General features: G+C 64.0%; 1 protein-coding gene across 3 annotated transcripts; it reads right to left on the bottom strand.

Moving 5' to 3' along the window:
* Nucleotides 1–5172: 5172 nt before the first annotated feature.
* On the bottom strand, nt 5173–27410 carry RTN2 (reticulon 2). Of its 3 annotated transcripts, XM_037884494.2 has the most exons (11): nt 27215–27410; nt 23174–23218; nt 21286–21774; nt 19120–19374; nt 17497–17592; nt 12847–13054; nt 11215–11353; nt 7799–7868; nt 7586–7632; nt 6916–6974; nt 5173–6099 (listed from the first exon to the last, which is right to left on the bottom strand). In XM_037884494.2, the coding sequence occupies exons 1-11, from the start codon at nt 27243–27245 to the stop codon at nt 6057–6059; spliced, it is 1482 nt and encodes a 493-aa protein (XP_037740422.1). In that variant the 5' UTR covers nt 27246–27410; the 3' UTR covers nt 5173–6056. The 3 variants fall into 3 exon arrangements, with proteins under 3 accessions (XP_037740422.1, XP_037740424.1, XP_043390712.1); XM_037884496.2 differs by lacking the exon at nt 17497–17592 and having other exon boundaries at nt 5320–6099; nt 27215–27409; XM_043534777.1 differs by lacking the exon at nt 17497–17592 and having other exon boundaries at nt 5333–6099; nt 19120–19377.
* Nucleotides 27411–27591: the final 181 nt, after the last annotated feature.

Raw genomic sequence — 27591 nt, 5'->3', positions numbered from 1 at the left:
TTGCGGGAGGGGGTGAACTTTATGAGCTTACACTGTACAGTTCCTTGTGCAGTGCAAGATAGTATAATTTTGGGTTTATACTCCAGAGGTGGTGCGTGCCTGGGGACCTGGGGGTTGCCTTGGCTGTAGCCTTTTTATGTAGGGGCTTGTCAGAGTCTGCATGTAAATGCAGCTGTGTGTGTGAATGCTGGTGAAAGTGCAGGCTGGAGGGCTTTGCAGCTTGTCACAGCAGTACAATGTGAGAAGGGTGATGGGTCAGGGGGCTCAGTTGTACTCCAGTTCCAGGTGGCACCCCAGGGAGAAGCCTGACACAGTAATATTGGGCTGTTAAGAAGGTGATCCTGTCCTAATAGTACCTATCATCACCAGATAAAGAAAAATCTTAAGGTGGTTAAAGAAAACGTTGTTTTTTGGCATTCTGTCTGGCAAGAAATCATGTTTCAACAAGTCGTGGTTGTGAAATCCTCATTTCTTTATTGTTTTGTGTTTATGGTCTTCACTTCTCCATTGTTTATCAGTATGGTCTCTGTTTGGTTTTTTGATTGTTTCTGTCTGTTGCATAACTAATTTTGCTAAGTGTAGATCAATGAAGGTGGCGGGGTATGATTGGTTGAAGAATTGTTTCACATTATGTTAGGATTGATTAGAAAATTGTTTAGTAATATTTTAGTAAAATGAGTGGTTAAGGTAGAGCTAAGCAGGACTCAAATTTCACTATATAAACTGGGGTCCAAACGGAAGTTCTTTGGGAACCAACTCCAGGACACAGCCCCAAGAACAGAGCTCCCAGACCTCAACACCCTGCCAGCCACACCATGCAAAAGTGGGAGTTCCCCAGCTGACCTGATCCTGACTGGCCATCAAGAAAAGTTCATGTGTCTTATTGGGCGTGGTGAGCACTGTATGTGTAGCGTGTACAGTCTGTTTTTGGTGATTGTTAATAAATAGAGGATAAGGATATTAGTGTGTAAGGCTCTTTCACTGGTAAAAGATCCCGTAAACCCGCAAAGAGTAAGGCTACGCCTGAGCCCTAGGAACTGGGTAAGGGTGGTGCCTAAATTAAGAGGGCTACACTTTGAGCCCTAGGAACTGGGTAAAGGTGGGTGCCCCTAGAATGTGCGAGGAACATAGAATTTTGTGTGGGTAACACCAGGACTCACCTGCCGCCCACAGAGCTGGGTTGGGAGGAGCTGACGCAGAACCTACCTGCCTGCCCAATTGGGGCATGGCGGGGAGAGAGCCAAGGTCCCGGGAGGCTGAGAAGGCGGGACGGGCCCTCACGGGAGGCAAACCCAACTACCGACCCTGCTCCTCAAAAGCCAGGCACTGTCAGCATCCCTCCTCCTCCAGCAGCAGCTGCTCTTCCCACCCTCCCAGTGGCGGAGGTCAATGGCATTTACTGCGGGAACCGGACATTTGGTGTCCGGTCAGCATAACTGCCTGGACACTTCATGCATCTCCTTTTGACCAGACTTTCCAGTCAAAAACCAGACACCTGGTAACCCTAGGACTGAGCAGACCTGGGCTGCTTGTTGTAGGGTTCCTGGGCTGGAACCTGGGGTAGCACGCAGGCCCAGGCTCCCCTGCCGGCCATGGGGATAGTGGCCTAAAGCCCAAGGAGGGGCTGAGCACCATATGGAGATGGCCTTTGGACAGGGTCCTGCTGGACTCTGTAACCCCAGAAGGGGTGGACTACATGTTGCGCTGGCCGGAGGGCCAAGTGCCTGGGAATAAGGCTATTGCAGAGCAAACAGCGAGGGGGCAACCGCCGCAGCAAGAGCCCCATTCCCTGATCTGGACCCAAAGAGGCTCTTTAGCGGTGGATATCAACCCCGTGACAATAGGTGGGGAACGCGGGCAAAGGTTCACCATGAAACGAGGGAAGACTAGGGGTCATCAGTTAGAATATGGAGCCACCGTACGTGGAAGCCTTCATGGGAGGAAGGGCTGCGCTCCCAAGCTGCGAACGGAGGGGCAGGCTTAGTTACCTGAGTCCCCTGGTCAGCTCTGGGGAGCAGCCGGAGCAGGCCCAGGCACAGCCCCTGGAAAACCAGCACAGACACAGGCTGGGGTAGGCGGACCTGCGGAGACACCTGCTGCTCTTGGAGGTGCAACATCAGTGGCTGATGGGGATCCTGTGGAGGGAAACCCCCAAAGGCCATGGGCATCCAGGAAGGGAACAGCAGCAGGGTCCAGGAGCCCAAAAGCACAGCCTAGAGTATGTTTGGCCTGTGGCAGGCCCTTATATGAACCACGAGGAGCATGCCAGCCCTGGTGGGGTGGGGGTGGGCAACTGGGTGAAAACGTCGAAGAACGGCCTGCCGGCAGGGCAAGCCTGAGGGTGTGTTTTGGATGCCAAGAAGCCAGGTCAAAAGATGCTGACTTCGCAGGAAACAGAGAGTGGGCAACGGAAGGACTGCAGGGCTGCAACTAGTGGGGCAGGCCCCTGTGGGGATACGGACGTGCTACAGGGTGTGATTCCCAGAGACGCCCCGGGGCAGGCTCCTGTGCAGATACAGACGGGCTACAGGACATCTCTCCCAGACAGACCCCCCAGGGCAGGCTCCTTTGTGGATACGGACGGGTTACAGGGCGTCCCTCCCAGACACTGCCCAGGCCAGGCCCCTGTGGGGAGGGGCTACAGGGCGTCCCTCAAAGACAGACCCCAGCTGTAAGACCCTTTAATGCTCTGCCAGGTATGGCCAGGTTCGCTGAAATAAGGTCTGGGTGCGCTGCGCCGCCTGGTGGCAGAACCGTACAGTGCAGTTTAGCACCCCATTGCAGCATGGACCCAAGGGGCCAGGAGGGGTGGCCTCTCGCAGGACCAGGAAGGACGCAGGCAACGTGGAAGTGGCGGCGACGCCCGTGGACCTCGCCATTCACCCCGCAGTCGCTCGGACACAGAGGGCTAAAAACCAAGGGTGGGCGAGACAGAAGAGGCTGCAATTGGGTCTGGCCCAGACACGGGACCGGCTCCGGTGGGCCCGCAGCCCCGGCGGGGAGGGACTTGGGGGGCAGTGGAGCGAGCGCGGAGGATTCAGGTGACACTAGTCACCGTAGCACAGGCCTTGTGAGCAGAGGCCCAAGAGTCCCTGCGGAAGCAGGACCGGCCATGAAGGAAGAAAAGGAGCAAGGGCAGCCTGTGGCAGGCAACCTGGAGCAGACATGAGTTGTCCTGTGGGCCCAGCCTAAGACATCTTCCCCCACGAGGCGGGCAGGGTGTGTGATGGGTGTGCACCCCACACCAGCCCTGAGAGGGTTAACTAGGGCCTGGCCTCTCCTGGGTGGCGGAAGGCCCAAGTTCATGGAGATGGAGCCGGGCTGGGCCGGCATTAGCCGGCCAGGAAGGCGCGAGCAGGAGGGGGCTGCAGTCACTGCCTGGGACAAGGGAGGTCCTCAGGAGGCGGGAGGGCAGGGGGCGACCAAGCCCTGCGAGGCTGCCCTGGAGCAAGGAGTGGGCAAGAAGCTGGGCGGGGTGAGGGAGCCCCTGGGACCCAAGACCAGGCAGGAGAAGACGGAGAGGCTGGTAGGAGGCAGTCCAGGGAAACAGCAACAGGGATGGGGCCTGAGCAGACCTGGCCTGCTCGTTGTAGGGGCCCTGGGCTGGAACCCGGGGTAGCGGGTGGGCCCGGGCTCCCCTGCTGGCCATGGGGATAGTGGTCCAGAGTCCCAGGAGGGACTGAGCAACATCTGGAGATGGCCTTTGGCCTGGGGTCCGGCTGGGAGCAGGGGGAGCTCTGGGGTGCCAGGTTCTCAGCTCAGGGTGCCAGCTGCCCAGGGGTTGATGGTGCCAAGTGCAGGGGGCACCTGAGATACAGACCATGGTGTAGACCCTGGGCCATGACCCAGCCCTGCTGGTCCCCACCTCCCCTCCCGCCGGTTCCCCCCTCCCCTCGCTCTGCCCTGCTGGCCCCCACCTCCTCTCCCGCCAGTTCCCCCCTCCCCTCGCTCTGCCCTGCTGGCCCCCACCTCCCCTGAGAGGGTTAACTAGGGCCTGGCCTCTCCTGGGTGGCGGAAGGCCCAAGTTCATGGAGATGGAGCTGGGCTGGGCCGGCATTAGCTGGCCAGGAAGGCGCGAGCAGGAGGGGGCTGCAGTCACTGCCTGGGACAAGGGAGGTCCTCAGGAGGCGGGAGGGCAGGGGGCGACCAAGCCCTGCGAGGCTGCCCTGGAGCAAGGAGTGGGCAAGAAGCTGGGCGGGGTGAGGGAGCCCCTGGGACCCAGGACCAGGCAGGAGAAGACGGAGAGGCTGGTAGGAGGCAGTCCAGGGAAACAGCAACAGGGATGGGGCCTGAGCAGACCTGGCCTGCTCGTTGTAGGGGCCCTGGGCTGGAACCCGGGGTAGCGGGTGGGCCCGGGCTCCCCTGCTGGCCATGGGGATAGTGGTCCAGAGTCCCAGGAGGGACTGAGCAACATCTGGAGATGGCCTTTGGCCTGGGGTCCGGCTGGGAGCAGGGGGAGCTCTGGGGTGCCAGGTTCTCAGCTCAGGGTGCCAGCTGCCTTGGGGTTGATGGTGCCAAGTGCAGGGGGCACCTGAGATACAGACCATGGTGTAGACCCTGGGCCATGACCCAGCCCTGCTGGTCCCCACCTCCCCTCCCGCCGGTTCCCCCCTCCCCTCGCTCTGCCCTGCTGGCCCCCACCTCCTCTCCCGCCGGTTCCCCCCTCCCCTCGCACTGCCCTGCTGGCCCCCACCTCCCCTCCCACCAGTTCCCCCCTCCCCTCGTTCTGCCCTGCTGGCCCCCACCTCCCCTCCCGCCGGTTCCCCGCTCCCCTCGCTCTGCCCAGCTGGCCCCCCCTCCCCTCCCTCCGGTTCCCCCCTCCCCTCGCTCTGCCCAGCTGGCCCCCCCTCCCCTCCCTCCGGTTCCCCCCTCCCCTTGTTCTGTCCAGCTGGCCCCCACCTCCCCTCCCGCCGGTTCCCTGCTCCCCTCGCTCTGCCCAGCTGGCCTGGCGGGGGGCAGTTTCTTATTTCCAGCTGCTGGTGCCAGGGGAACCCAACTCTGTGCTGGGTTAAGGGATCCCATCTAGGGGGGCACCCCAGGGGCAGCCGCTGCCCAGACAGTGTGGGATGGGCTCCATGCAGCCCCCCTCCCCTGCCTGTGTCTTGCTCCTGGACCAGTGCCCAAGCTGAGCATCCCCCTCCCTTCCCCGACTGCTCAGGGGCTGGGTGGGCAGTGATTACGGGGTGGGAGGGCCCCTGCTGTGACCCCCTCCACCTACTCTCCCAGCCTCGGGAGCTCCCCCTGCTGGTGGCTGGGAGCCATTCCCACCCCCTGCACCCAGTTGTGGCCGCAGTGAAGGACCCTGCCCAGCGGATTTTTCCACCAGCGTTTTTATTAAAGTGTAAATCTGAGTGGAGCTTTGCGGGCACCAGGGCTGCGTCTGCCCCACGGCGCCAGGGGGTGGCCCCAGGCCAAGTCCAAGAAGGGTCCACCGGACTAAAAACAGTGTGGGGAGGCGCCGGGGGGGGGGGGGGGGGTTGGGGCTCGGACACAACAGGCTGCCAGCCCCTGGGCTCCCAACCAATCACAGACCCTGAATTCACTTAGGTCCAAGCCCCCCTGCCCCCCGGGGAAACCAGACCCCTCCAGCCCTGAGGAGCCAGGGGCCTGCCCCTTCCCCACCCCCATCCCGCAGGGCCAGGCCCTGCTGGGCTCATGCTGGGGCTGCGGCTTGGAGGCAGGAAGCAGGCAGGGCCCAGCACGCCGTGCCACTTGGCCCAAGGCAGTGGGTGGCATGCAGGGGCCTCTTGTTAGGGCAGGCTGCACCCGGTGCTACAGCCCAGGGTGGTGGCCGAATCACAGGGGCCCCTCTCAGTCACCCCCACCACCTCCGGAGCCCTGAATGTCCAGGGAGCTGCCTCCTGCCCCAGCCCCACAACACACAGGGCCACGGGGGCAGCGCAGGGGCTGAAGTGTAGGCGGGTTCCTGACCAGGAGAGGGGCCTCGGCCCCTTTCCCTGAGGCGGGAGGTGTCACCAGCGAGGGAAGGGTCCGGGGGGAGCAGCGGGGGGGGGGGGCAGGGGCATCATTGCTGTGAGTCGGGCTGGGGCAGTCGCTCATTCTGGCTTCGCTTTGGCACTTGGGAGCTTGGCCTGAATCCTAAAAGGGAGAAAGAGAAACATCACCACGGCGGTTTAATACCCCCTGGCCTGGGCTGGAGCCCCTCCCCCGCCTCCTCGGCACCCACGCGTGGCAAGGCGGGCACAGAGTCACTGGGTTACCCATGCTCCAGCCCTGTCTCCCCAGGTCTGACCCCCTGGCACTCAGCCCCCCTGGGCCAGCCCCTAGAGGGGAGCATGCTCACATCCCGCAGGACACCTGGGCTGGGCAGGGCTGGATGGGCAAAGGAGTCACTGCAGGGCGTTCAACCCAGCAGCCCCGCAGGGAAATACCGTGGGGATACTGTGCTGCAGGCCCTCTCCCCCTGCCTTCAGTGCTGACCCCAATACCCCAGCAGTGGGGCAGGGAGCTCATCAAGGAGTGCTGTAGTGCAAGGGCCAGGGGCTGGGGGCTCGGCAGGTGACACTGTGCTGCAGGGAGCTCAGCAGGGGGCGCTGTGCTGCGGGGAGCAGGGCTGGGGGCTCGGCGGGGGGTGCCGCACTGCCGGGACTGGGGGCTTGGCGGGGGGTGCCGCACTGCAGGGGGTGTCATCTCTAGGCTGTGTTGTGGGCTCACTACAGCTGCCTGGGAGACGATGAGCTGTGGCCCCTGTGTGGTTCCTGGCAGAGCCAGGAGCTCGTCCCCTCCCACCATGGCAGACACGGGTAGGGTGACCAGCTGTCCCGATTTTATAGGGACAGTCCTGATTTTGGGGTGTTTTTCTCATATAGGCTCCTATTACCCCCCACCCCCATCCCGATTTTTAACACTTGCTGTCTGGTCACCCTAGACACGAGGGGTGCAGGGGGCCCTTACTTGGCTCTGAGGTTACTCAGCTGGTTCCTCACCAGCCCAACGTACTGGTCGATCTGTGCCTGGAACAGATGAAGTGAGAGGTAAACGGGGGCTGGGGGGGGGGGGGTCTGGGCAACAGCCCCCACCAGAGACCATCGCAGAACTATGGGGTCCCTGGAGAGCCAGGACTGCCTGGGGTCCCCCCGACGCCTCCGGGGATCCCTGAACAAAGGTGAGAGCTCCAGGGAATGTTGGGGTTGGTCCTGCTTTGAGCAGGGGGTTGGACTCGAACCTCCTGAGGTCCCTTCCAACCCTGATATTCTATGATTCTATGAATGGGACATGGGGCCTGTCCCCTCTAGGGGGCGCCATCTCCCATCCAGCCCCAGGGCGGGGGAATAGCTGGCTCAGGGGGGTAGGGAATGGGACATGGGGCCTTTCCCATCTAGGGGGCGCTGGATCCCAGCCAGCCCTAGGGCGCGGGACTCCCTAGCTCAGGGGGTGGGGAGTGGGACATGGGGCCTTTCCCCCCTAGGGGGTGTCGTGTCTCTCCTGCCCTGGGGCGGGTGCAGAGCCAGACGGCTCCTGGGGCTGCAGAACTGCCAGCAGCAGCCCGAGAGCTGGGGTGTGCTGGCCAGGCTAGCCCCTCCCGATGGCGCACGTGGCCCTGAGCCACCCCCCGGCCACTCACCTGGTGCTGTCGGTAGAGCAGGGGGAAAGTAAATGCACTTATCACACCTGGGGGCAGAAAGGGGCAGGTCAGAAACACACACCCCCTGCCGCTCCCAGCATCCCCTGCTGGGGGAGGCCCCCACAGCCAGCACTACCCACCTGCTGCCTACACGGTGGTCCTGCCCCGCACACACGCCCTCCCCGACCCCCCTTCACCCCCATCCGCCCTTACCCAGGATGAGCAGCGTCAGCCCGTTGAACACGGCTCCCACGTAGGTGAGGATGTAGAACAGGAAGGCGAACTGCAAGCAGGAGAGAGCATGGTGAGAGTGGGGCAGGCCTCCCTTCCCCCAGCCCGTCCAGGGGCTGCAGCCTGCCCCAGCCCCCCAGGGAGCAGCAGCCCCACGTAGGGGGAAGGAGCTGGGCTGATTCTGCTCAGCAGAGACTCATGCGGGTCCCTGCTCCCAGCCTCCAGCAGGGGTCGCTGAGCAGCCAGGGCTTCCTGCCCAGGGAAGCTGGCAGGTGCACGGCAGGGCTGGGGAGAGGGAGCAGTTCCCTGCTAGTCTTGTGGGTTCATGGCCACGGCTCTTGGCTTGACGCCTGAGACCCACAGAGACCAGCGTCCAGCTGCCACCCACTCTGTCCTGTGCGCATCCGTCCAAGCCGGCAGCCCCACCTGGCCCCGCGTGCCCACTCCCTGCCAGGGATGCTAGTAGCAGGAGTCCAACTAGGGTTGCCAGGTGTCCGGTTTTTGCCCGGAACACCAGGTCGAAAACGGACCCTGGTGGCTCCGGTCAGCACCGCCGACCAGCCGGTAAAAGTCCGGGTGGCGGTACTGCAAGGCTAAGGCAGGCTAGCCCTACCTGTCCCGGCACCGCGCTGTGCCCCAGAAGCAGCCAGCAGGTTCGACTCTTAGGCAGGGGTGCCACGGAACTCCGCTCGCTGCCCCTGCCCCGATCACCGGCTCTGCACTCCCATTGGCCAAGAACCGTGGCCAATGGGTGCTGGGGTTTGGGGCGGTACCTGCGGGCGAGAGCAGCACGCAGAATCTCCTGCCCCCCCTGCCTAGAAGCCGGACATGCTGGCCGGTTCTGGGGCACAGCGCAAAGAGAGGACAGGCAGGGAGCCTGCCTTAGTCCCACTGCGCCGCTGACCGGGAGCCGCCCGAGGTAAGCCCATGCCCCAACCCCCGCCTCAGCCCTGAGCTCCCACCCAAACCCGAAGCCCCCTCCTGCACCCCAAACCCCTCATCCCCAGCCCCAGCCGAGACCCCACACCCTGAGCCCAGAGCCCATACCCCCTCTTGCACCCCAAACCCCTCATCCTCAGCCCAACCCGCCAGCCCGCACCCCCAGCCCAGAGCTCTCACCCTTCCCACACCCCAACCTCCTGCCTCAACCCACAGCCCCCTCCTGCACTCCAAATCCCTTGGCCCCCCTCACCCCAAACCCCTCATCCCCAGCCCCACCCCAGAGCCTGCACCCCTAGTCAGACCCCTCACCTCTTCCCAACCCCAACTCCTGGACCCAGCCCAGAGCCCCCTCCTAAATGCCCCAAACCCCTCATTCCCAGCCCCACCCCAAAGCCTGCACCCCAACCGGAGCCCACACCCCAGCCTCAACCCCCTGTCCCAGCCCAGTGAAAGTGAGAGCAAGCGATGGAGGGAGTGGGGATGAAGTGGGCAGGGGGTGTGGCCTTGGAGAAAAGGCGGGGCCTCCAGGCAGGGGGCGGGGCAAGGGTGTTTGATTTTGTGATATTAGAAAATTGGCAACCCTAAATCCAACTCTCAGAGTCCCAGGGCCCCAGGTGCTGCAGGCACGCGAGAGTCGCTGCCCGACAGCAGGGGCAGGGGAGGGCTGTGCGCAGACAGGCCAGCGCTGGGATCCAGAACACCGCACAGCCTGCTGCAGGGTACCAGGTGTCACAACCCAATGGCCCCCTCCCTCAGGGGGTCCCCTGGGGAGACAGATCAGCACTGTATGTTGCTAATGCTGTTGCAGGCATCACAAAGCATTTTGGGAAGAGTTAAAGGTGTAAGTGTGGAGTGGAAAATTCCTTTGCAGGTTGCAAAAGGCCGAAGAGGGAGGGAGAAAGACAGGAACAGGTTAACTCAACGATTCAGCTAGGCTTGCAAATGAGGGGCAAAACTGCAGCTCACGGCCAATGCACACACAAACAAGCTCCCTGCTGCTAAACAGCCAAAAGCCTGTAAAAAAAAACAACTGAACCAAACAGACCTAAAAAGGGGGTGCAAAACTAGTAAAAATGCAAAGCTCAGCAACTGGGAATATAACAGTCTCACGACCCTGAAGCCAATGTGTTTTGGGGAAACCAAGAAAGCCTCAAAAGGCTGGTTTAAACTGGCACACAGAGCTTAAAAACCAAAGGTCCCGAAAAAAAATGCCCCCAAAAAACCCCAGGGTCTTAAAAACCCTCCCAAGAGCTGAGGCAAATCGGAGATCAACAGCAGACCCTAAACAACCCATCCACCCCTCCCCTTCTTCTTACATTACACCCCGGCGTGGCCAGCCTCGGGTAGTACGGGTGTAGGTATGAAAGTGGGTTAGGGCTTGGGGCACTAACGCTTCCTTCCTTCCTCTGAGTGACGTGGGGAACCCCCCAGTGCTCTCCGCTGTTATTTTATTATTTTATCAATAAACTTTAAAACTTAAACCCTTGGTGTACTCCATCATCTCCTCCCCTAACAACCCTGTGGCCTCAGCCTCATCACCTGATGCCTCAGGCAAATTGATAACTGAAATCTGTCACGCAGGCAGGGTCAGAGCCCGGGGAGGAGTGGGGAAAGACCGGCCTCAGCTGGCTCTGCGCTGGGCCTGAGTGCCGGAGCAGGAGCAGCCCCAGCGCCTTCCAGCTCAGGCAGAGGCATGGGGAGGGCAGCTGGAGGCCTGATCCCTGCGTGCGAAGCCGTGGGGGTCACTTCTGGTGCTTCAAGGCCGGCTGTGAGTGTGTGGCCCTCTGGGGCTCGGGCTGTGCCTGCGTCTTCCCAGTGCCCTGGCCTGGCGCCCGCCCTGCACCAGCCCCAGCCAAGTGGCCTGGCCATCACCGGGCCACCTCCCTCGCCCGACTGGCGTGGCCATCACCTGGCCGCCTCCCCACCGGTCCCACCCACCTGGCGTGGCCATCACCTGGCCGCCTCCCGACTGGCCACACGGCCTGAGCATTGCTGGGCCATGTCCCCAGCCTCAGGCTCTGGCTCTCCCGGGACCCCCAAAAACTCTGCAGAGTGGGCATCGCCCTCCAGCAGGCACGGGAAGCCCTTCACCTGCTCCCCACCACCCCTTGCTAATCACTGACCCCCACCCCCATGGAAAGGAGTCCCACACTGCTGACTACCCCCCCCCCCCCAGTTCCTGCTCCCTCCTGCCAGACCCCGGGGTAGGTACCAGCCCCCCACCCATGACTCCCTAATGGCCAAGGAGAGCATATAATGCGGGGCTAGATAAATCCAAGGGGAGAAGGCAAAAAACCTTCCCCCACTGTGCCCCAAGCCCCATGGGAAGGGGGGGTAAACAGAGGTCAACACTTCTCCCACCCCCGCTCTGGGATGCTCACAGGGGGCCCAATCCCCCCTACACCAGCAGGGACAGGGAGCTGGGGTGACCCTGCGGGGGGGGGGGCAGCACCCACCTTGATCGAGTCCACCAGATCCTCCACCAGGAAGAGGCGTCGCAGGGTGTGTGCGGCCGCCAGGATGTCCCGGCTGAGCTGCGCGGTGAGGCGCTCCAGCTGCTCCTGGGACAGCGGCAGGTCAGCGTCCAGCTGAGCCCTGCGCACATGGGGGAGTGGGGGGTTAGCAAGTGGGAGGGATCCCAGCCAAGCACCCACCCCACAGCATCCCCTGGGAGAGGCCAGGGATGGTGTAGCTGGAAGCTCCCCATACAGCCAGCGCCCCGCCACACTCCCCACAGTGCCCCCTGCTGGGAGAGGCCGGGGCGGGCATACCTGGGGGCTCCCCACACAGCCAGCGCCCTGCCACACTCCCCACAGTGCCCCCTGCTGGGAGAGGCCGGGGCTGGCATACCTGGGGGCTCCCCACACAGCCAGCACCCCGCCACACTCCCCACAGTGCCCCCTGCTGGGAGAGGCCGGGACTGGCATACCTGGGGGCTCCCCACACAGCCAGTGCCCCGCCACACTCCCCACAGTGCCCCCTGCTGGGAGAGGCCGGGACTGGCATACCTGGGGGCTCCCCATACAGCCAGCACCCCGCCACGCTCCCCACAGTGCCCCCTGCTGGGAGAGGCCGGGGCTGGCATACCTGGGGGCTCCCCACACAGCCAGTGCCCCGCCACGCTCCCCACAGTGCCCCCTGCTGGGAGAGGCCGGGGCTGGCATAGTCAGGTGGCTGCTGAGGGAGGAATTCACTGGAAGGGGAGGGGGTACTCATGCGGAGGGGGTGTTGGGGGTACCCACTAAAGTGGGAGTCTGGGGGTGGGGTTAGACCCACCAAAGAGGGGAGGCTCTGAGGGTTAATCTCTGGCTGGGAGGGTGCGGGGTTGTGGGGGGATCATTCAGTTGAAGGGGAGAAGACTAGGGGGCTGGCCAGTGGTGTGCTGGGGGACCAGGGTGACTCTCTGGAAGGAGGATGTCGGGATGGGGGTACTCACTGAAAGGGCGGAGGGTGTGTGGTTGGAGTCTGGGGGGGTCACACTCCCTGGCAGAGTGTCGGGGGGGGTCACACTCACTGGCAGGGCCTGAGGGGGGGTCACACTCCCTAGCAGGGCCTGAGGGGGGAGGTCACACTCCCTGGCGGGGCCTCGGGGGAAGGTCACACTCCCTGGCAGAGAGTCGGGGGTCACAGTCCCTGGCAGGGCTCCGGGGGGGGTCGCACTCCCTGGCGGGGCCCCGGGGGGGGTTGCATTCCCTGGCGGGGCCCCAGGGGAAGGTCACACTCCCTGGCAGAGGGTCGGGGGGTCACAGTCCCTGGCGGGACCCCAGGGGGGGGTCGCACAGAAGGTCCGGGGGGGGTCACACTCCTTGGCTGGTCCCCGGGGGAAGGTCACACTCCCTGGCAGAGGGTCGGGTGGTCACAGTCCCTGGTGGGGCCCCGGGGGAGGGGGGGGTCGCACAGAAGGTCCGGGGGGGTCACACTCCCTGGCAGAGGGTTGGGGGGTCACAGTCCCTGGGGGGACCCCGGTGGGGGGTCGCACAGAAGGTCCGGGGGGGGTCACACTCCCTGGCGGGGCCCCGGGTGGGGGTCGCACAGAAGGTCCGGGGGGGTCACACTCCCTGGCAGGGCCCCGGGGGGCTCACACTCACTGGAAGGGGTTGGCGCCGTCGGAGCGGTGCAGGACCTGCAGCCCCTTGCGGCTCAGCCGCAGCGTGAGGGTGATGCCCAGCACGGCCAGGGCGCCGTAGGAGCCCACGCTGACGATGCTGAAGTGGAGCAGGCTCAGCAGAGTCACCATGATGCCGGTGAAGACGAGCGCCGAGGTGCGGGTGTCCCGCCAGTGCACCAGGTCCGCCACTGAGGGGGAGAGCGTTAGCGGGGCGTGACGGGGGGCCCTGCAGCCAGATGTGTCCACGGCCTGGGGCTTCCCCTGGGGACCCTGTCCCCGTCCCTCAGGGACCCCCTGCCCACCTGGGGACATCCCGCTCAGTCCCTCAGGACCCCCACCCCCCGCCTGGCCCCTCAGGGACCCCCTGCCCCCCTTGGGAATGTCCCGCTCAGTCCCTCAGGACCCCCACCTCCCGCCTGACCCCTGAGGGACCCCCTGCCCACTTGGGGACATCCCGCTCAGTCCCTCAGGACCCTCACCCCCACGCCTGGCCCCTCAGGGACCCCCTGCCCACTTGGGGAATCCCGCTCAGGCTCTAGGGACCCCCTCCCCCTGCGTGGCCCCTCAGGAGCGCTCTCCACTTGGGGACACTGGCTCCATCCCTCAGGACCCTCTCCCTCTGTCTGGCCCCTCAGGGACCCCCTGCCCACTTGGGGACGTCCCGCTCAGTCCCTTGGGACCCCCTCCCCCCGCCTGGCCCCTCAGGGAACCCTTCCTCCCTGACCTGGGGACACCCGGCTCAGTCCCCCCTCTTGAGCCCCCTCCCCAAGCTTGGGTCCCTGGCTCAGGCCCTGGCCCAACACTGCATCTCATGCTGGGTCAGAACAACGAAGAGCCCCATGCAGTGACTGCCCAGCTCCTGGGCACAGACCCTCCAGCCTGTGCCCCCATCAGTCCCCCGCCCCCTGGATATGGCAGCGCCAGGCCAGGGCACAAGCCGCCAGCAGGGCCCAGCCAGCCAGACCCAGGCCTGGACGGTTGCTGGGGTTCCCCCCAGCAGCGCCGCGCCAGGAGGGGCCCTCAGCCACACCCGGTCCCTGCAGGGGTGCTGCGGGGAGGACCCACAGCAGCAGGGCCGAGTCCGAGAGGCTGGGTCTGGGTCTCTGGCGGGGCCTGGGGGGTGTCCTGGGGCCGGGAGAGGTGCGGTGGCATCCTTGGGGCCGGGCTCTGCAGCAGGCCTGGGGCCTCAGGCGCTCCACTGGGAACAGCCAAAGGGTCAGGGATCTGGGGATGGGCCGAGGCCCCCATAGGGGTCTGGGCTCTGCTCTGGTGGGCACAGCCCTGGGGCAGGCACTCTGAGCGAGGGAAGGCTGCGGGCACAGACTGGGGGAAGGGGGTGACAGACCCTGGTAGCTGCTGCTTAGCCCAGATCCAATGCCCAGCCCTGACTGGGTTGTTCCAGTCCTCCCCACGGGCCAGGCTACAGGATACGCTTGGGGAAAAGGAATAAGGGGGCATGGGGAGTCAAGGCGCCATCTGCTCTGGGCTCCCGTCGCACAGGGGGTCTGAAACTGGGCCAGGCATCCCACAGCAGCTCTGAAACTAGGACCCCCCGCCCCAGGGCCAGAGACAGGAGACTCCCTTCGAATATAGAACTTAGGTGTGTTTTTATCACTTAGTTAGTTATCGAGGTTTAAAACAAAGAATCAAAATCACAGTCCGCTTGTGTACGGGTCTTGTCTCACTAGGATAGTCTGAGGCCTTGTTCTTAGGCTAAGGCCTTTGGCTAAGCACCAGGGGCAGCCAGAAGCTGGGACGCGACAGTCACATCCCAAACCAGATCCTGTCCTGATAGTGCCCATCACCACCAGATAAAGAAAAAGATCTTAAGATGGTTAAAGAAAACTTAGTTTGACAGCATCCTGTCTGGCAAGCAATCACTTATCAGTGGTTGTGAAACCCTCATTTCTGTATTGTTTTATCTTTATGGCCCTCACTTTTCTATTGTTAATCTGTCTGGTTCTCTAATTGTTTCTGTCTGTTGTATAATTAATTTTGCTAGGTGTAAGTTAGTGAGGGTAGTGGGATATAACTGGTTAGAGAATTATGTTATAATATTTTAGGATTGGCTAGTTAAATTTCAGTAAAATGATTGGTTAAGGAATAGCTGAGACTATTACTATATAAACGGGTCAAAAAGGGAGTGGACGGGAAATTGGAATCGTGTTTGCTAAGGGGGGGGGAATGGGAACAGGGACACAGGGAAGGCTCTGCGGCGTGGGAGCCAGGAAGGGGGGTGCGGGTGAACTCTCTGCGGCGTGGGAGCCGGGAAGGGCACACTGGGGAACAGACTCTATCGGCATATATAGAGATAAGCCCGAGTAGTGTGAAGGGCTTCGGAATATGCTTGCTTGGAAACTAACCCCAATAAACATCGCATTGTCTGCGCCTCGGACTTCTGGTCTTTTGCTGCTTGCTGTCTGCGTGACAACCAGAGGAGAGGGTGAAAGGAAAACCCCTAACACTGGGCCAGGCATCTCACACCAGCTCTGAAACCAGGACCCCCTGGGGCCAGATACAGGAAACTCCCCCACCCCAACTCCAACAGAGCCAGTGCCCCTGCAGTGCCCCCATCTCAACTCTGCCTGCAGAGCCAGTGCCCTCTGCAGTGCCCACATCTCAGCTCCCCCTGCAGAGCCAGTGCGCTCTGCAGTGCCCACATCTCAGCTCCCCCTGCAGAGCCAGTGCCCTCTGCAGTGCCCACATCTCAGCTCCCCCTGCAGAGCCAGTGCCCTCTGCAGTGCCCACATCTCAGCACCTCCTGCAGAGCCAGTGCCCTCTGCAGTGCCCACATCTCAGCACCTCCTGCAGAGCCAGTGCCCTCTGCAGTGCCCACATCTCAGCTCCCCGTGCATTGCCAGAACCTCTGCAGTGCCCACATCTCAGCGCCTCCTGCAGAGCCAGTGCCCACATCTCAGCACCCCCTGCAGAGCCAGTGCCCTCTGCAGTGCCCACACCTCAGTGCCCCTGCAGGACCCACACCTCAGTGCCCCCTGCAGTGCCCACAGCTCAGCACTCCACAGTGCCAATGCCCCAGAAGGGCCATCTCAGCGCTCCTGGACAGCCAGTGCCCAGACCCTCCTCATGCTCAGCCGCGCCCCACACAATGTCCAAGTGTCACTGAGTCCCCGGGCAATGCTCTGGAACTGCTCCCTACGAAGCCAGTCAGGACTCTGGGGAAGTCTCCTTTCTGGGAGCAGCCTGTCTGCAGGACACACAGCTCACACAACATCTACCTTCCTGGGTCTGACCTCGGAGCATTCAGCATCCTCTGCCCCTCCGTGCGCTTCCCACAGCGAGTCCGCCCAGGTGGGGTCCTGGGGAAGCCAGAGGGTCCTGCACCCCAACTCTGCAGTCAGATGTGACTCTCAGCCAGCCAGTAAAACAGAAGGTTTATTAGACGACAGGAACATGGTCTAACACAGAGCTTGTAGGTGCAGAGAACAGGACCCTCAGCCGGGTCCATTTTGGGGGGCAGTGAGCCAGACAACCACGTCTGCACTTCACTCCATGTCCCCAGCCAGCCCCAAACTGAAACTCCCTCCAGCCCCTCCTTCTCTGGGCTTTGTCCCTTTCCCGGGCCAGGAGGTCACCGGATTCCTTTGTTCTCCAACCCTTTAGCTCTCACCTTGCAGGGGGGAAGGGCCAGGCCATCAGTTGCCAGGAAACAGGGTGTCAGCCATTCTCTGTGTCCAGACCCCTGCACACACCTGCCCTCTAGGGCTCTGCAATGATCATACACCCTCATCCCACCACCTAGAGACTTAAGAACTGCCTAGGGGAAACTGAGGCACCCCCACAATATTCAGAGGAAACATTAAGAACAGTCCCGCTTCGTCACACCAAGGCATGAGAGTACCCCGGCCACTGGCCCTGCGTGTACCGGGGTAACGCCTGACTCCCTGAAAGGCTGCATGTACCAGCTTCCACCCCTCAGGGCTTGCCATATACTGCCCCCACCAGTGCCCACTCCCCTCCTGTGCCAGTACCCACTCCCCTCCCACACCCTGCCAGTGCCCACTCCCCTCCTGTGCCCGTGCCACATCAGTGCCCACTCCATGTATGTTCCCAATGCCCTTGTTCCTCCCCAGGCAGATGCCCCTCTCTGTAACACGAGATGCCCAGGAGCTGGGGACACCCTGTTCCCACCCCCATCGCCCATCCGGCTAAGTGCCACCCCAGCCCTGCCCTTTTACATGGTAGTGGGGGGGCCTTGCTTCCCAGTGGGTTGGGGGAGGTCACCCCTTTGTGGACGACTCGTGGCTAAGTTTAGCTGCTGGCCTGCAGCTGTCGGGATGGTGCCGCTCCCCCTCCCCCATCTAGTAACTGACAGGCCCAAATGCCAGGCGGGGGGCACGTTGCTCACAGGCATGGACTGGGGAGGGGTGGTCACAACCCTGAGGATTGGGGCCCCCCCAGTAATCACTATGACCCCCAGCTCTGATCCCGGCCCCCACAGAGCTTCCATCTGCCCTGCTCTCCCAGCCCAGCCCTGCCCGCAACGTCCCCCCAGCCACTCCCTGGCCCCCAAGAATGACCCAGCCCCAGTCCCTGTCTGAGCCCAGCCCCCCAATGCCCCCAGCCGTCCTCAGCCCTGTGATTCCCCCCCCTCCGATGGGGCATCTCTAACCTGCGCTACCCATCGCGAGTCCTTTCCCTGCAGCGCGGTGCGAGGATCCCGTCGCCTCGGCACACCGTCTCCGGGTGGGGGCTGGGGGCTGCAGGGCTGCACAAGGGGGGGAGCCCGGGGGCTATTTATAGCCAACGAATGCCAGCTGCCGTCTCCCATCACCCCATCCCCCTTCCTGTCCTGCACGGGGGCTCGGCCACACCAAGGATGGGAGGGACGGTGCCGATGGGCAGCGGTGGGGGGGCAGGTAATAGCTGGGGGGGCAGGACGGTCCAGTGCCTAAAGCACAGGACTAGGAGCCAGAACTCCTGGGTTCTGCCCCTGGATCTATAGCGGAGTGGGGTGCAGTGACCAGAGCGGGGGGGCTGGGAGCCAGGACTCCTCGGTTCTGTCCCCAGCTCTGGGAAGGGAGTGGGGTCCAAGGGTGAGACGGGGGAAATCAGGACTCCTGGGTTCTATTCCGTGCTCTTCTGTGGACAGATCAGTGTGAACCACAGAATGCCGGGCTGACTCCAGCTGAGAAGGATTCTGCTAACTGGAACCCCCTTTCCCCTGCAGGGTCACTCGGATACACCCTGTTCTTCAGTGCTGCACAGCTGTGTAGCAGCCCCTGCGCCCCACCCCAGAGGTGGCTGCGTTACAGCACTGGGCGAGGGATCCCTGTATAACCAGCCCCTGTGCCCCACCCCAGAGCTGGCTGCATTACAGCACTGGGCGAGGGATCCCTGTATAACCAGCCCCTGCGCCCCACCCCAGAGGTGACTGCATTACAGCACTGGGCAAGGGATCCCTGTATAACCAGCCCCTGCGCCCCACCCCAGAGCTGGCTGCATTACAGCACTGGGCGAGGGATCCCTGTATAACCAGCCCCTGCGCCCCACCCCAGAGGTGGCTGCATTACAGCACTGGGCAAGGGATCCCTGTATAACCAGCCCCTGCACCCCACCCCAGAGCTGGCTGCATTACAGCACTGGGTGAGAGATCCCTGTATAACCAGCCCCTGCACCCCACCCCAGAGGTGGCTGCATTACAGCACTGGGCGAGGGATCCCTGTATAACCAGCCCCTGCGCCCCACCCCAGAGATGGCTGCATTACAGCACTGGGCGAGGGATCCCTGTATAACCAGCCCCTGCGCCCCACCCCAGAGATGGCTGCATTACAGCACTGGGCAAGGCTCCCTGTAAAACCAGCCCCTGAGCCCCAGCCCAGCCTGGCCCTGCAGGAGGCTGGAGCGTCCCCGTTCCAGCTGTGGCATTCTCTGGGAGGCATGTGCCAGCCCCAGTCCCTCCTCTACTGCTCCGGGACGTGCTGCTGTCAGCATCGGAGCTATGTTTACCCGCTGACTCTCCTGCCCTGGGATCCTGCTCTGGCACCAGCCCAGAAGCTGGGAGGAGCTCTTGGGGGCGGGGGCTGAGGCAGCCCTGCCAGCACCCAGCTGGGGACTCCAGTGCTGCGAGTTCCCCACGGCAATGCCCCATCCAGAACACCAGTGCGGTGAGCTTCCCCAGAGCAGTGCCCTGCCTGGAACTCCAGTGCTGTGAGATTCGGCCACAGCCCTGTTATTCACCTGTCCCTTGCCCCCCACCCGGCTCCCAGCTTCTGCGTCTTCATTGGCTGCTCACCTATCATGTATACTCCCAGAGTGCTCCCGGATTGGTCCAGCCCATCCAGCTGCTGTTCTGTGATTGGTTCCATATCTGCCGGCTCCCCCTCCTCCTGTGGCTCCAGCTCCTCCTCCCCTGGGCTGGGGGCGGCTGAGGTCTGTGGTGGGTGCTGGCTGCCCTCGGGGTAAGCGAGCCCGGGGGTGCCCCCTGCAGGACACGGCATTAGGGCTTTGGGTCCCGGGCGGTCCCCTGGTGCTGTATCCGGAGCAACCTCTGCCACAGACAGGGGGGTGCGAGGTCATTGCCAGGGTCATCACCTGCCTGACACCCCACGAGCCCGGCTGCGGTCCCCTCCAGCAACACAGCCTGCTCCAGCCCCCCCAACAGAGCCCCTGCTCCATCCCCCAGCCACCACCTCCCTTCCCTTCCCCCTGCCAGAACCCCTCTTCCATCCCCCCATCTGCCACCTCTCTTCCCTTCCCCCCCAACAGAGCCTCTCCTCCATCCCCCCAGCCACCTCCCTTCCCTTCCCCCAACAGAGCCCCTCCTCCATCCCCCCCAACCACCACCTCCCTTCCCTTCCCCCCGCCAGAGCCCCTTTTCCATCCCCCCATCTGCCACCTCCCTTCCCCCCCCAACAGAGCCTCTCCTCCATCCCCCCAGCCACCTCCCTTCCCTTCCCCCAACAGAGCCCCTCCTCCATCCCCCCAACCACCACCTCCCTTCCCTTCCCCCCGCCAGAGCCCCTTTTCCATCCCCCCATCTGCCACCCTCCCTTCCCCCCCAACAGAGCCTCTCCTCCATCCCCCAGCCACCTCCCTTCCCTTCCCCCAACAGAGCCCCTCCTCCATCCCCCCAACCACCACCTCCCTTCCCTTCCCCCCGCCAGAGCCCCTTTTCCATCCCCCCATCTGCCACCTCCCTTCCCTTCCCCCCCAACAGAGCCTCTCCTCCATCCCCCCAGCCACCTCCCTTCCCTTCCCCCAACAGAGCCCCCTCCTCCCTCCCCCCAACCACCACCTCCCTTCCCTTCCCCCCGCCAGAGCCCCTTTTCCATCCCCCCATCTGCCACCTCCCTTCCCTTCCCCCCCAACAGAGCCCCTCCTCCATCCCCCCAACCACCACCTCCCTTCCCTTCCCCCCGCCAGAGCCCCTTTTCCATCCCCCCATCTGCCACCTCCCTTCCCCCCCAACAGAGCCTCTCCTCCATCCCCCCAGCCACCTCCCTTCCCTTCCCCCAACAGAGCCCCTCCTCCATCCCCCCAACCACCACCTCCCTTCCCTTCCCCCCGCCAGAGCCCCTTTTCCATCCCCCCATCTGCCACCTCCCTTCCCTTCCCCCCCAACAGAGCCTCTCCTCCATCCCCCCAGCCACCTCCCTTCCCTTCCCCCCGCCAGAGCCCCTCCTCCATCCCCCCAACCACCACCTCCCTTCCCTTCCCCCCGCCAGAGCCCCTTTTCCATCCCCCCATCTGCCACCTCCCTTCCCTTCCCCCCCAACAGAGCCCCTCCTCCATCCCCCCAACCACCACCTCCCTTCCCTTCCCCCCGCCAGAGCCCCTTTTCCATCCCCCCATCTGCCACCTCCCTTCCCCCCCAACAGAGCCTCTCCTCCATCCCCCCAGCCACCTCCCTTCCCTTCCCCCAACAGAGCCCCTCCTCCATCCCCCCAACCACCACCTCCCTTCCCTTCCCCCCGCCAGAGCCCCTTTTCCATCCCCCCATCTGCCACCTCCCTTCCCTTCCCCCCCAACAGAGCCTCTCCTCCATCCCCCCAGCCACCTCCCTTCCCTTCCCCCAACAGAGCCCCTCCTCCATCCCCCCAACCACCACCTCCCTTCCCTTCCCCCCGCCAGAGCCCCTTTTCCATCCCCCCATCTGCCACCTCCCTTCCCCCCCAACAGAGCCTCTCCTCCATCCCCCCAGCCACCTCCCTTCCCTTCCCCCAACAGAGCCCCTCCTCCATCCCCCCAGCCACCACCTCCCTTCCCTTCCCCCCGCCAGAGCCCCTTTTCCATCCCCCCATCTGCCACCTCCCTTCCCTTCCCCCCCCAACAGAGCCCCTGCTCCATCCCCCCATCCGCCACCTCCCTTCCCTTCCCCCCAACAGAGCCCCTCCTCCTTCCCCCCATCCGCCACCTCCCTCCCCCCCCCACAACAGAGCCCCTCTCCCATGGTTCCTACCTGAGTGTGCGGCGAGGACTCCCGGCTGCTCTGCTGCCCCAAAAGGGCGGGGGCAGGGCCCACCCCCACCTGGCATGACTTGTGGCTCTTCCCACCCCAGGGAGCTGGGCTCATCCGCGTAGCTCAGCGGGGCATCCCAGGCCGAGAAGGGTTCCAGCCCCTGGCACTGCCCGGCCAGCAGCCCCTGCTCGCCCTCGGGCGACTGGCACAGGCTGGGGATGTTCTCCAGGCTGTCACCCAGCGCGGGCACCAAGGTCTCGCAGGTCTCGGGGCGGGGCAGGGGGCCCCTCATCCGGCGGGCCAGGGAGTCCCGCCGCCCCCGGGGGCCAGGCTCGCTGGGGGGGATGGCGTCGGGGCCACCCGCGAAGGTGATGTAGGAGAAGGTCAGCTCCCTCGGGGTCCCCCAGTCCAGGGACGTCTCCTCCTCCTCGTCCTCGGAGAACTCCCGCGCCGTCTGCAGCTCCGGGAAATCCGACTCGTCGTTGCCGCCTGCCGGGGAGGCGCGGGGGTTACTGGGGCAGAGAGGCCGGGCAAGGAGGGAAAAGGAACCTCAGACCCCTGCCAGGGACTGGACTGTGGGGGATCTGCCCCACCCCCCTCCCCCCGCAACTCCCTGATGAAGACCGGACTGTGGGGGATCCAACCCCCCAAACCTCACCAGGGACCGGGCTATGAGGGGCTCTGCCCCCCCTCAGCCTCCGATGGGGGACTGGACTGTGTGGGATCCAACCCCCCAAACCCCACCAGGGACCAGGCTGTGAGGGGCTCTGCCCCCCTGTGATGAAGTTGGGGGTTTCCTTGTTTTTTTCTTGTTTTTTTCCAGTGGTTTGCATGCAGAAGGGGGTGGGACTCAGTTTCCCTGGGTGTTACTGGTTTAACGAGGTGATGGGAGAGGGAGTTTGTTGGTACAGAGAACCCGCGAGGGAACTTGGGACCCTGGCCAATGGCCTGGAGAATGGAGATCCCAGCGACTGGTGACCAGGACGCCCAGCTCGGGAGTCACAGGCGGGCCCGGGCAGTGGGAGAACAATGGGCTGCGGAGAGAGGACCCTGGTGTCCTGACCAGCTGGTTCCAGCAAAGGACTGGCTGAGAGGAGGCCCAAGCAACCCTGTTTACCTGGATAGAAGAGACTGGACAGAGGTGGGGCTTCAGATGCCCAGCTGGAAAGGGGCGGGGGGGGAGGCTCGGGACTGGAGAGAGAGAGCAGGCAGAGCCCACCTGGATGCAGGGGAGACTTGGATGTGCTGTGCTGAGGGAGGCCAGGCCTGAGGCCCTGAGAGTTTCCTGTGCTGGGTTCAGACGCTCAATAAACCCTCCTGTTTTACGCTGGCTGAGAGTCGCTCCGGTCTAGAGATCAGGGTGGCATTATTCCCTCTGGGCATGGGGGTCCCAGGGGTCCAGAGCTAGTGGACTCCCTGAGGGGGCCCACGCTGAGAGACAGGTGTGCTAAGGCTCAGAGAGGTGCGGTTCCAGGAGGCGGAGGGGCTTAACCCCCCAGACAGAGTGGACCCCCGAGAAGGGCTGTCACACTGAAGGGAGTTCCCCCCAGGGACCATACGGGGCCAGGAGTGGGCACGACCTGTGAGTCCGTGACACCCCGTCATCCCCCCGATGGGGACCAGGCCATGGGGGATCCAACCCTCCAAACCCCATCAGGGACCGGGACTATGAGGGGATCTGCCCCCCACACACCGTCAACCTCCCAATGGGGACTGGGCCATGGGGGATCCAACCCCCCAACCCTCATGGGGGACCAGGCTGGGAGGGGATCTGCCCCCCATCCTCCAGGCTGTGGGGGATCCAAACCCCATCAGGGATGGGACTGTGAGGGGCTCCACCCCCTGTGCTGGGAGCTCTGGGGACAGGGCATGGGGGGCAGAGACTCACCATCTGTGGAGTCAGGTGTGGTGGAGACAGTAGAAGGAGATTCTTCTGCAAGAGACAGAGGGAGGCATGGGGGTCAGTCTACTCCAAAGCCCCAGACCAGCAATGAGTCCACACACCCCTGAGCCCCCAACCCCTACACCCCACTCCCTGCAGCCCAGCGCCCCCTAGCGCCACACTGGCGCATCGGGGCCAACACTGACTGCCAGGGGAGAGCACCCTTTACTGAGCACCTCAACCCACTCCCTGCCAGGCACTGAGCATTCCTGGGGGCTCAACCATTTTGCATCTTTTACTACCAGACCAAACCCTGAGCAGTGATTCCAAGCAGCGCAATCTAACCCACTGCCTCACCCGATGCCCAGGCTGCGGGCAGGTGCCGACTAGAACATCCATTGCAACAAACTCTCTCCTGTTCCCGGCCCTGCTGACCAGCGTCCTCACTAACCCCAGGGGAGGATGCCCCCTTCAGCTGCAGGATATAAGTACCTGTATGCAAAGACCCAGGGGATCTCTCCAGCACCCAAGCTGCATCCTTCCCCCACATGCTGTCTCCCACTCTGTTCCCCTTCCTTCCCCCAGCCCCTCCCAACCATCACCACCCCCCTTGCTCTAACTGCCCCCCAATATATGCAGGGGCAGTTTGCTGGGGAGACTCAGAGACAGGTTGATCTGAGCTGGGGTCCTTGGGGTGGCTCTACCCTGCAACCCCCTATTGGGACACTGACTCTTGGGGCAGCCCCTTGGGGCAAACTTCTTGGTTGGAGGGCCACATCTGGATGGGGAAAGTGCATGCAGTGCCAAGAATGTAGGGCTGGGGCAGGGAGTTGGGGTGCGGGAGGGAGTGTGGGGTGTGGGAGGGGGTGCGGTATGCAGGAAGGGTCTCAGGGCAGGGAGTTGGGATGCAGGGTTCAGGAGGGGTGCGGCAGAGGGCTCAGGGCAGGGGATTGGGGCACAGGAGGGGTGTGAGGGCTACAAGGGGGCTCAGGGCAGGGGGTTGGGGTAGAGGGTGCAGGAGGGGTTCAGGGTGCGGCAGGGGGTTGGCGTGCCGGCAGGGGGCTCAGGGCAGGGAGTTGGGGTGCAGGGTGCAGGAGGGGTTCGGGGTGCAGCCTCTGGCCTGGCGCCGTTTACCTGGAGTGGCTCCAGGATGGCAGCAGCATGCAGCGGGGCTAAGGCGGGCTCCCTTCCTGCCCTGGCCCTGCGCCACTCCAGGAAGCGGCCAGCACCATGTCCCTGCGGCCCCTGGGTGGGGGGGGGGGCAGAGGGCTCTGCGCACTGCCCTCCCCTGTGGGTACCCATTGGCCATGGTTCCCATTGGCCACGGTTCCCTGTTCCCAGCCAATGGGAGCTGCGGGGGGCACTGCCTGGAGGCAAGGGCCGCACATGGAGCCATCTGCCCCCTTCTCCCGCAGGGGCCACAGGGACATGGTGCCGGCCACTTCCAGCAGCAGCATGGGGCCAGGGCAGGCAAGGAGCCTGCCTTACCCCCGCTGCGCCACGGGGCTGGCAATCCCGCGAGTCAGATCCAGGGCATAGTTTGCCCACCCCTGCCCTAGCCAGACCCAGGGGGCCTATTTCAGGCTGCCCAACAGGGGGCACCACTGTGCGAGCCCCACTGGCTGAGGCAGGTCTCTCCCCACAGAGGGTCGGGCAGGTGCTGCCACCTCCCACCACAGTCTGTTCCGGGAACTGACCTCATCCCCTCCCCACGGCTGCTCAGAGCCCCGCCATGTGGAGGCCAGGGGGTTAATGCAGGAGCTGGGCCGGTGCCAGGGCCATGGCAGGTGAAGGAGCCTCCTCCTGCCCCAAACTGTCCGGTTTCCTGGCAGGTCTGGTCAGGACAGGGGGGCTTAAGGCAAAGCCCAGCTGCTGAGAGGAAAGGGCCGGGGGCGAAGGGAGGGGCACTGTGCTGCAGGGTTCGGGAGGGGGCGCTGTGTGGTCAGGGCAGGGCTCAAGAGGGGGGCACCGTGCAGGCAGAGGCAGGGCTCAGTAGGGGGCGCCATGCGGTCAGGTCAGGGCTCAGCAGGGGGCGCTGTGCAATTGAGGCAAGGCTCAGCCCTGTGGTCAGGGGCAGGGCTCAGTAGGGGGCGCTGTGAGGCTGAGCCCCAACCCCAGGGCACTGGCCAGCCTCTCGCTTGGGGAACAGCCAGTAACGCTGGTGCCTGGGGTCAGCCCTGCCTGCAAATGTGCCCCACAGCACAGCGCCCCCTAGTGTGACTGTGGGAATGGGTCAACCCTGCCTGTGCCTATAGCACAGCGCCCCCTAGTGCAAACTGCAGGAATGGAGTTAGCCCTGACCACGCCGCCGATCGAGTCCCGGTGAATAACGGCAGGGAAATGAAATTCCTGTTTTACCAAATACTTAAAGAGTTTTTGGAAATTTGTTTTTAATCCGTGACTGGGACCAAACCCCTCCTGCATGTTCCTGAAGCAGGAATGAGGTCGGCTCGCCGGGGCGCATCTAGGGAGCTGCCCAGAACCGAGCACATGATGCCTCGGCCACCCAGGGCCAGAGAAGCCTGGGGGCTGGGAACGATTTTCTGACAGAAAAGGGAAATTTTACAGCAAAACTGAAATTTTCCTGAGAAATGTTCAATGTTGCAGAAAGTGAATTTCCCTTCAGAAAGTCTCAGTAGTAAATTCCTGACAGGGACGTTGGGCTCTGTGTGTGTGCAGGGCCTGGCACAATGGGGCCTGCCCCATGGCTGCAGGTCTTAGGCCCTACCATAACACACCTAATAGCTGTAAAATGTACAGCACCTAGCACAATGGGGCCTTCCCCATCGCTGGAGGGGGGTCCCTAGGCACTACCGTAATACACCTAATAGCAATACAAATGTACAGCACCTGACACAATGGGGGCCTGCCCCATGGCTGGAGTTCCCAGCTGCTACAGTAACACACCCAATAGCAATACAAATGTACAGCACCTGACACAATGGGGCCTTCCCCATGGCTGGGGGGGGGGTCCCTAGGCACTACCGTAATACACCTAATAGCAATATAAATGTACAGCACCTGACACAATGGGGGCCTGCCCCATGGCTGGAGTTCCCAGCTGCTACAGTAACACACCCAATAGCAATACAAATGTACAGCACCTGACACAATGGGGGCCTGCCCCATGGCTGGGGCTCATGGATGGTACCCTAATACACCTAATAAACAATAATCATTCCTCCCAGCGCCTCTTGTATCCTGCGGCTTGATCCTTAGCAGCCTCAGGCCTGGGAGTCCCCCCAGCTCCCGCGGAGCCCCGACCGCCCCCGGCCCTGCGTCCTGGGCCGGAGTGGGGGGTGGCTGGGTCACCCACCGGCCCCGCCATCGGATTTCAGCACTGTCCCCCCGGCCCCCCAGAGCAACGGCGGGGAGCGGCCCCAGCCTGGGGATGCGGATGGAGCAGCGCCCCTGGGGGCACCAGCTGTGGCAGGGGCCTGACTCCGCCCCAGGCCCTCGGCTGCCGCTCTCCGGCCAGCCCAGGTGCTGAACCGGCCCGGAGCCCGCGCCGCGCCCCGCCCAGGGGCCCTGCAGCCCCCGGGAAGCCGCCTGCCGCCGCGCCCGGGCCACGGCCAGGCCCCGGGGCGCAGAGCAGCTGCCCGCGGAGCCGGAGAGAGATTCCCCGGCGTCGGGTCCCCAGCGGCCCGGCTCCGTCCGGGGACCCCACGAGCACCGCAGCTGGAGCCGCTAGGCCGGGCGGGGGGCGCACGGGGGCACCGGACACGATCCCGCCACGCCCGGGCCCGATCCTCCCCACGCCCCCCACCCCCCGCCCCGCCCGGGCCCGATCCCCCAGCCTGACCCTGGTCCCGCCCGCCCGGCCGGGCCGATGCCCCCGCCCAGTCCCGATCCACCCTCCCGGCTCGGGGCCCGATCCCCCAGCCTGCCCAGCCTGCCCCTGGTCGCCCCCCGCTCAGGCCCCATCCCACCTCCCTGTCCCGATCCTCCCCCCCGCGGGCCCGATCCCCCGGCCTGACCCTGGTTCCTTCCCCCCCCCCCCCCCCCGCCCGGGCCCGAGCCCCGCGCCCCGCCCCGCCCGCTACGTACTGCAGTGGGCGAACCCCAGGACCTGCCCCATCGCCCCGCAGTTCCCTTCATGGGGCTCGCGGTGCGCTGCGGCGGCGCTGCCCCCCGGCGCCCCCCGGCTCTCATCTCCCCGGCCCCATGCTGCTGTCACCGGCCGGCCTGGTGGGGAAGCCGCGGCTCTGCAGCTCGCTGCCCCCTCCGCGCCGGCCTGCGAGCGATTGCGGGGGGGTTGGGGGGGGCTGCGGAGGAGGGAGGGCGGCGGCTCACAAAGGCGAGGGGCGGGGAGTGTGTGTGTGCGGGGGGGGGGAGAGACGCAGACAAAGGGGGACTGAGACAAAGGCGCAGGGGAAGGGAGAGAACGTGGGGGGCAGATCCTGGTGGGGATGGAGAGGGAGGGG

Source organism: Chelonia mydas, chromosome 23, assembly GCF_015237465.2.
Source record: "Chelonia mydas isolate rCheMyd1 chromosome 23, rCheMyd1.pri.v2, whole genome shotgun sequence".
Classification (NCBI taxonomy): Eukaryota; Metazoa; Chordata; order Testudines; family Cheloniidae; genus Chelonia; species Chelonia mydas.
The sequence above is the reverse complement of the archived record's forward strand: the minus strand, read 5'-3'. Positions and strand labels throughout refer to the sequence as shown.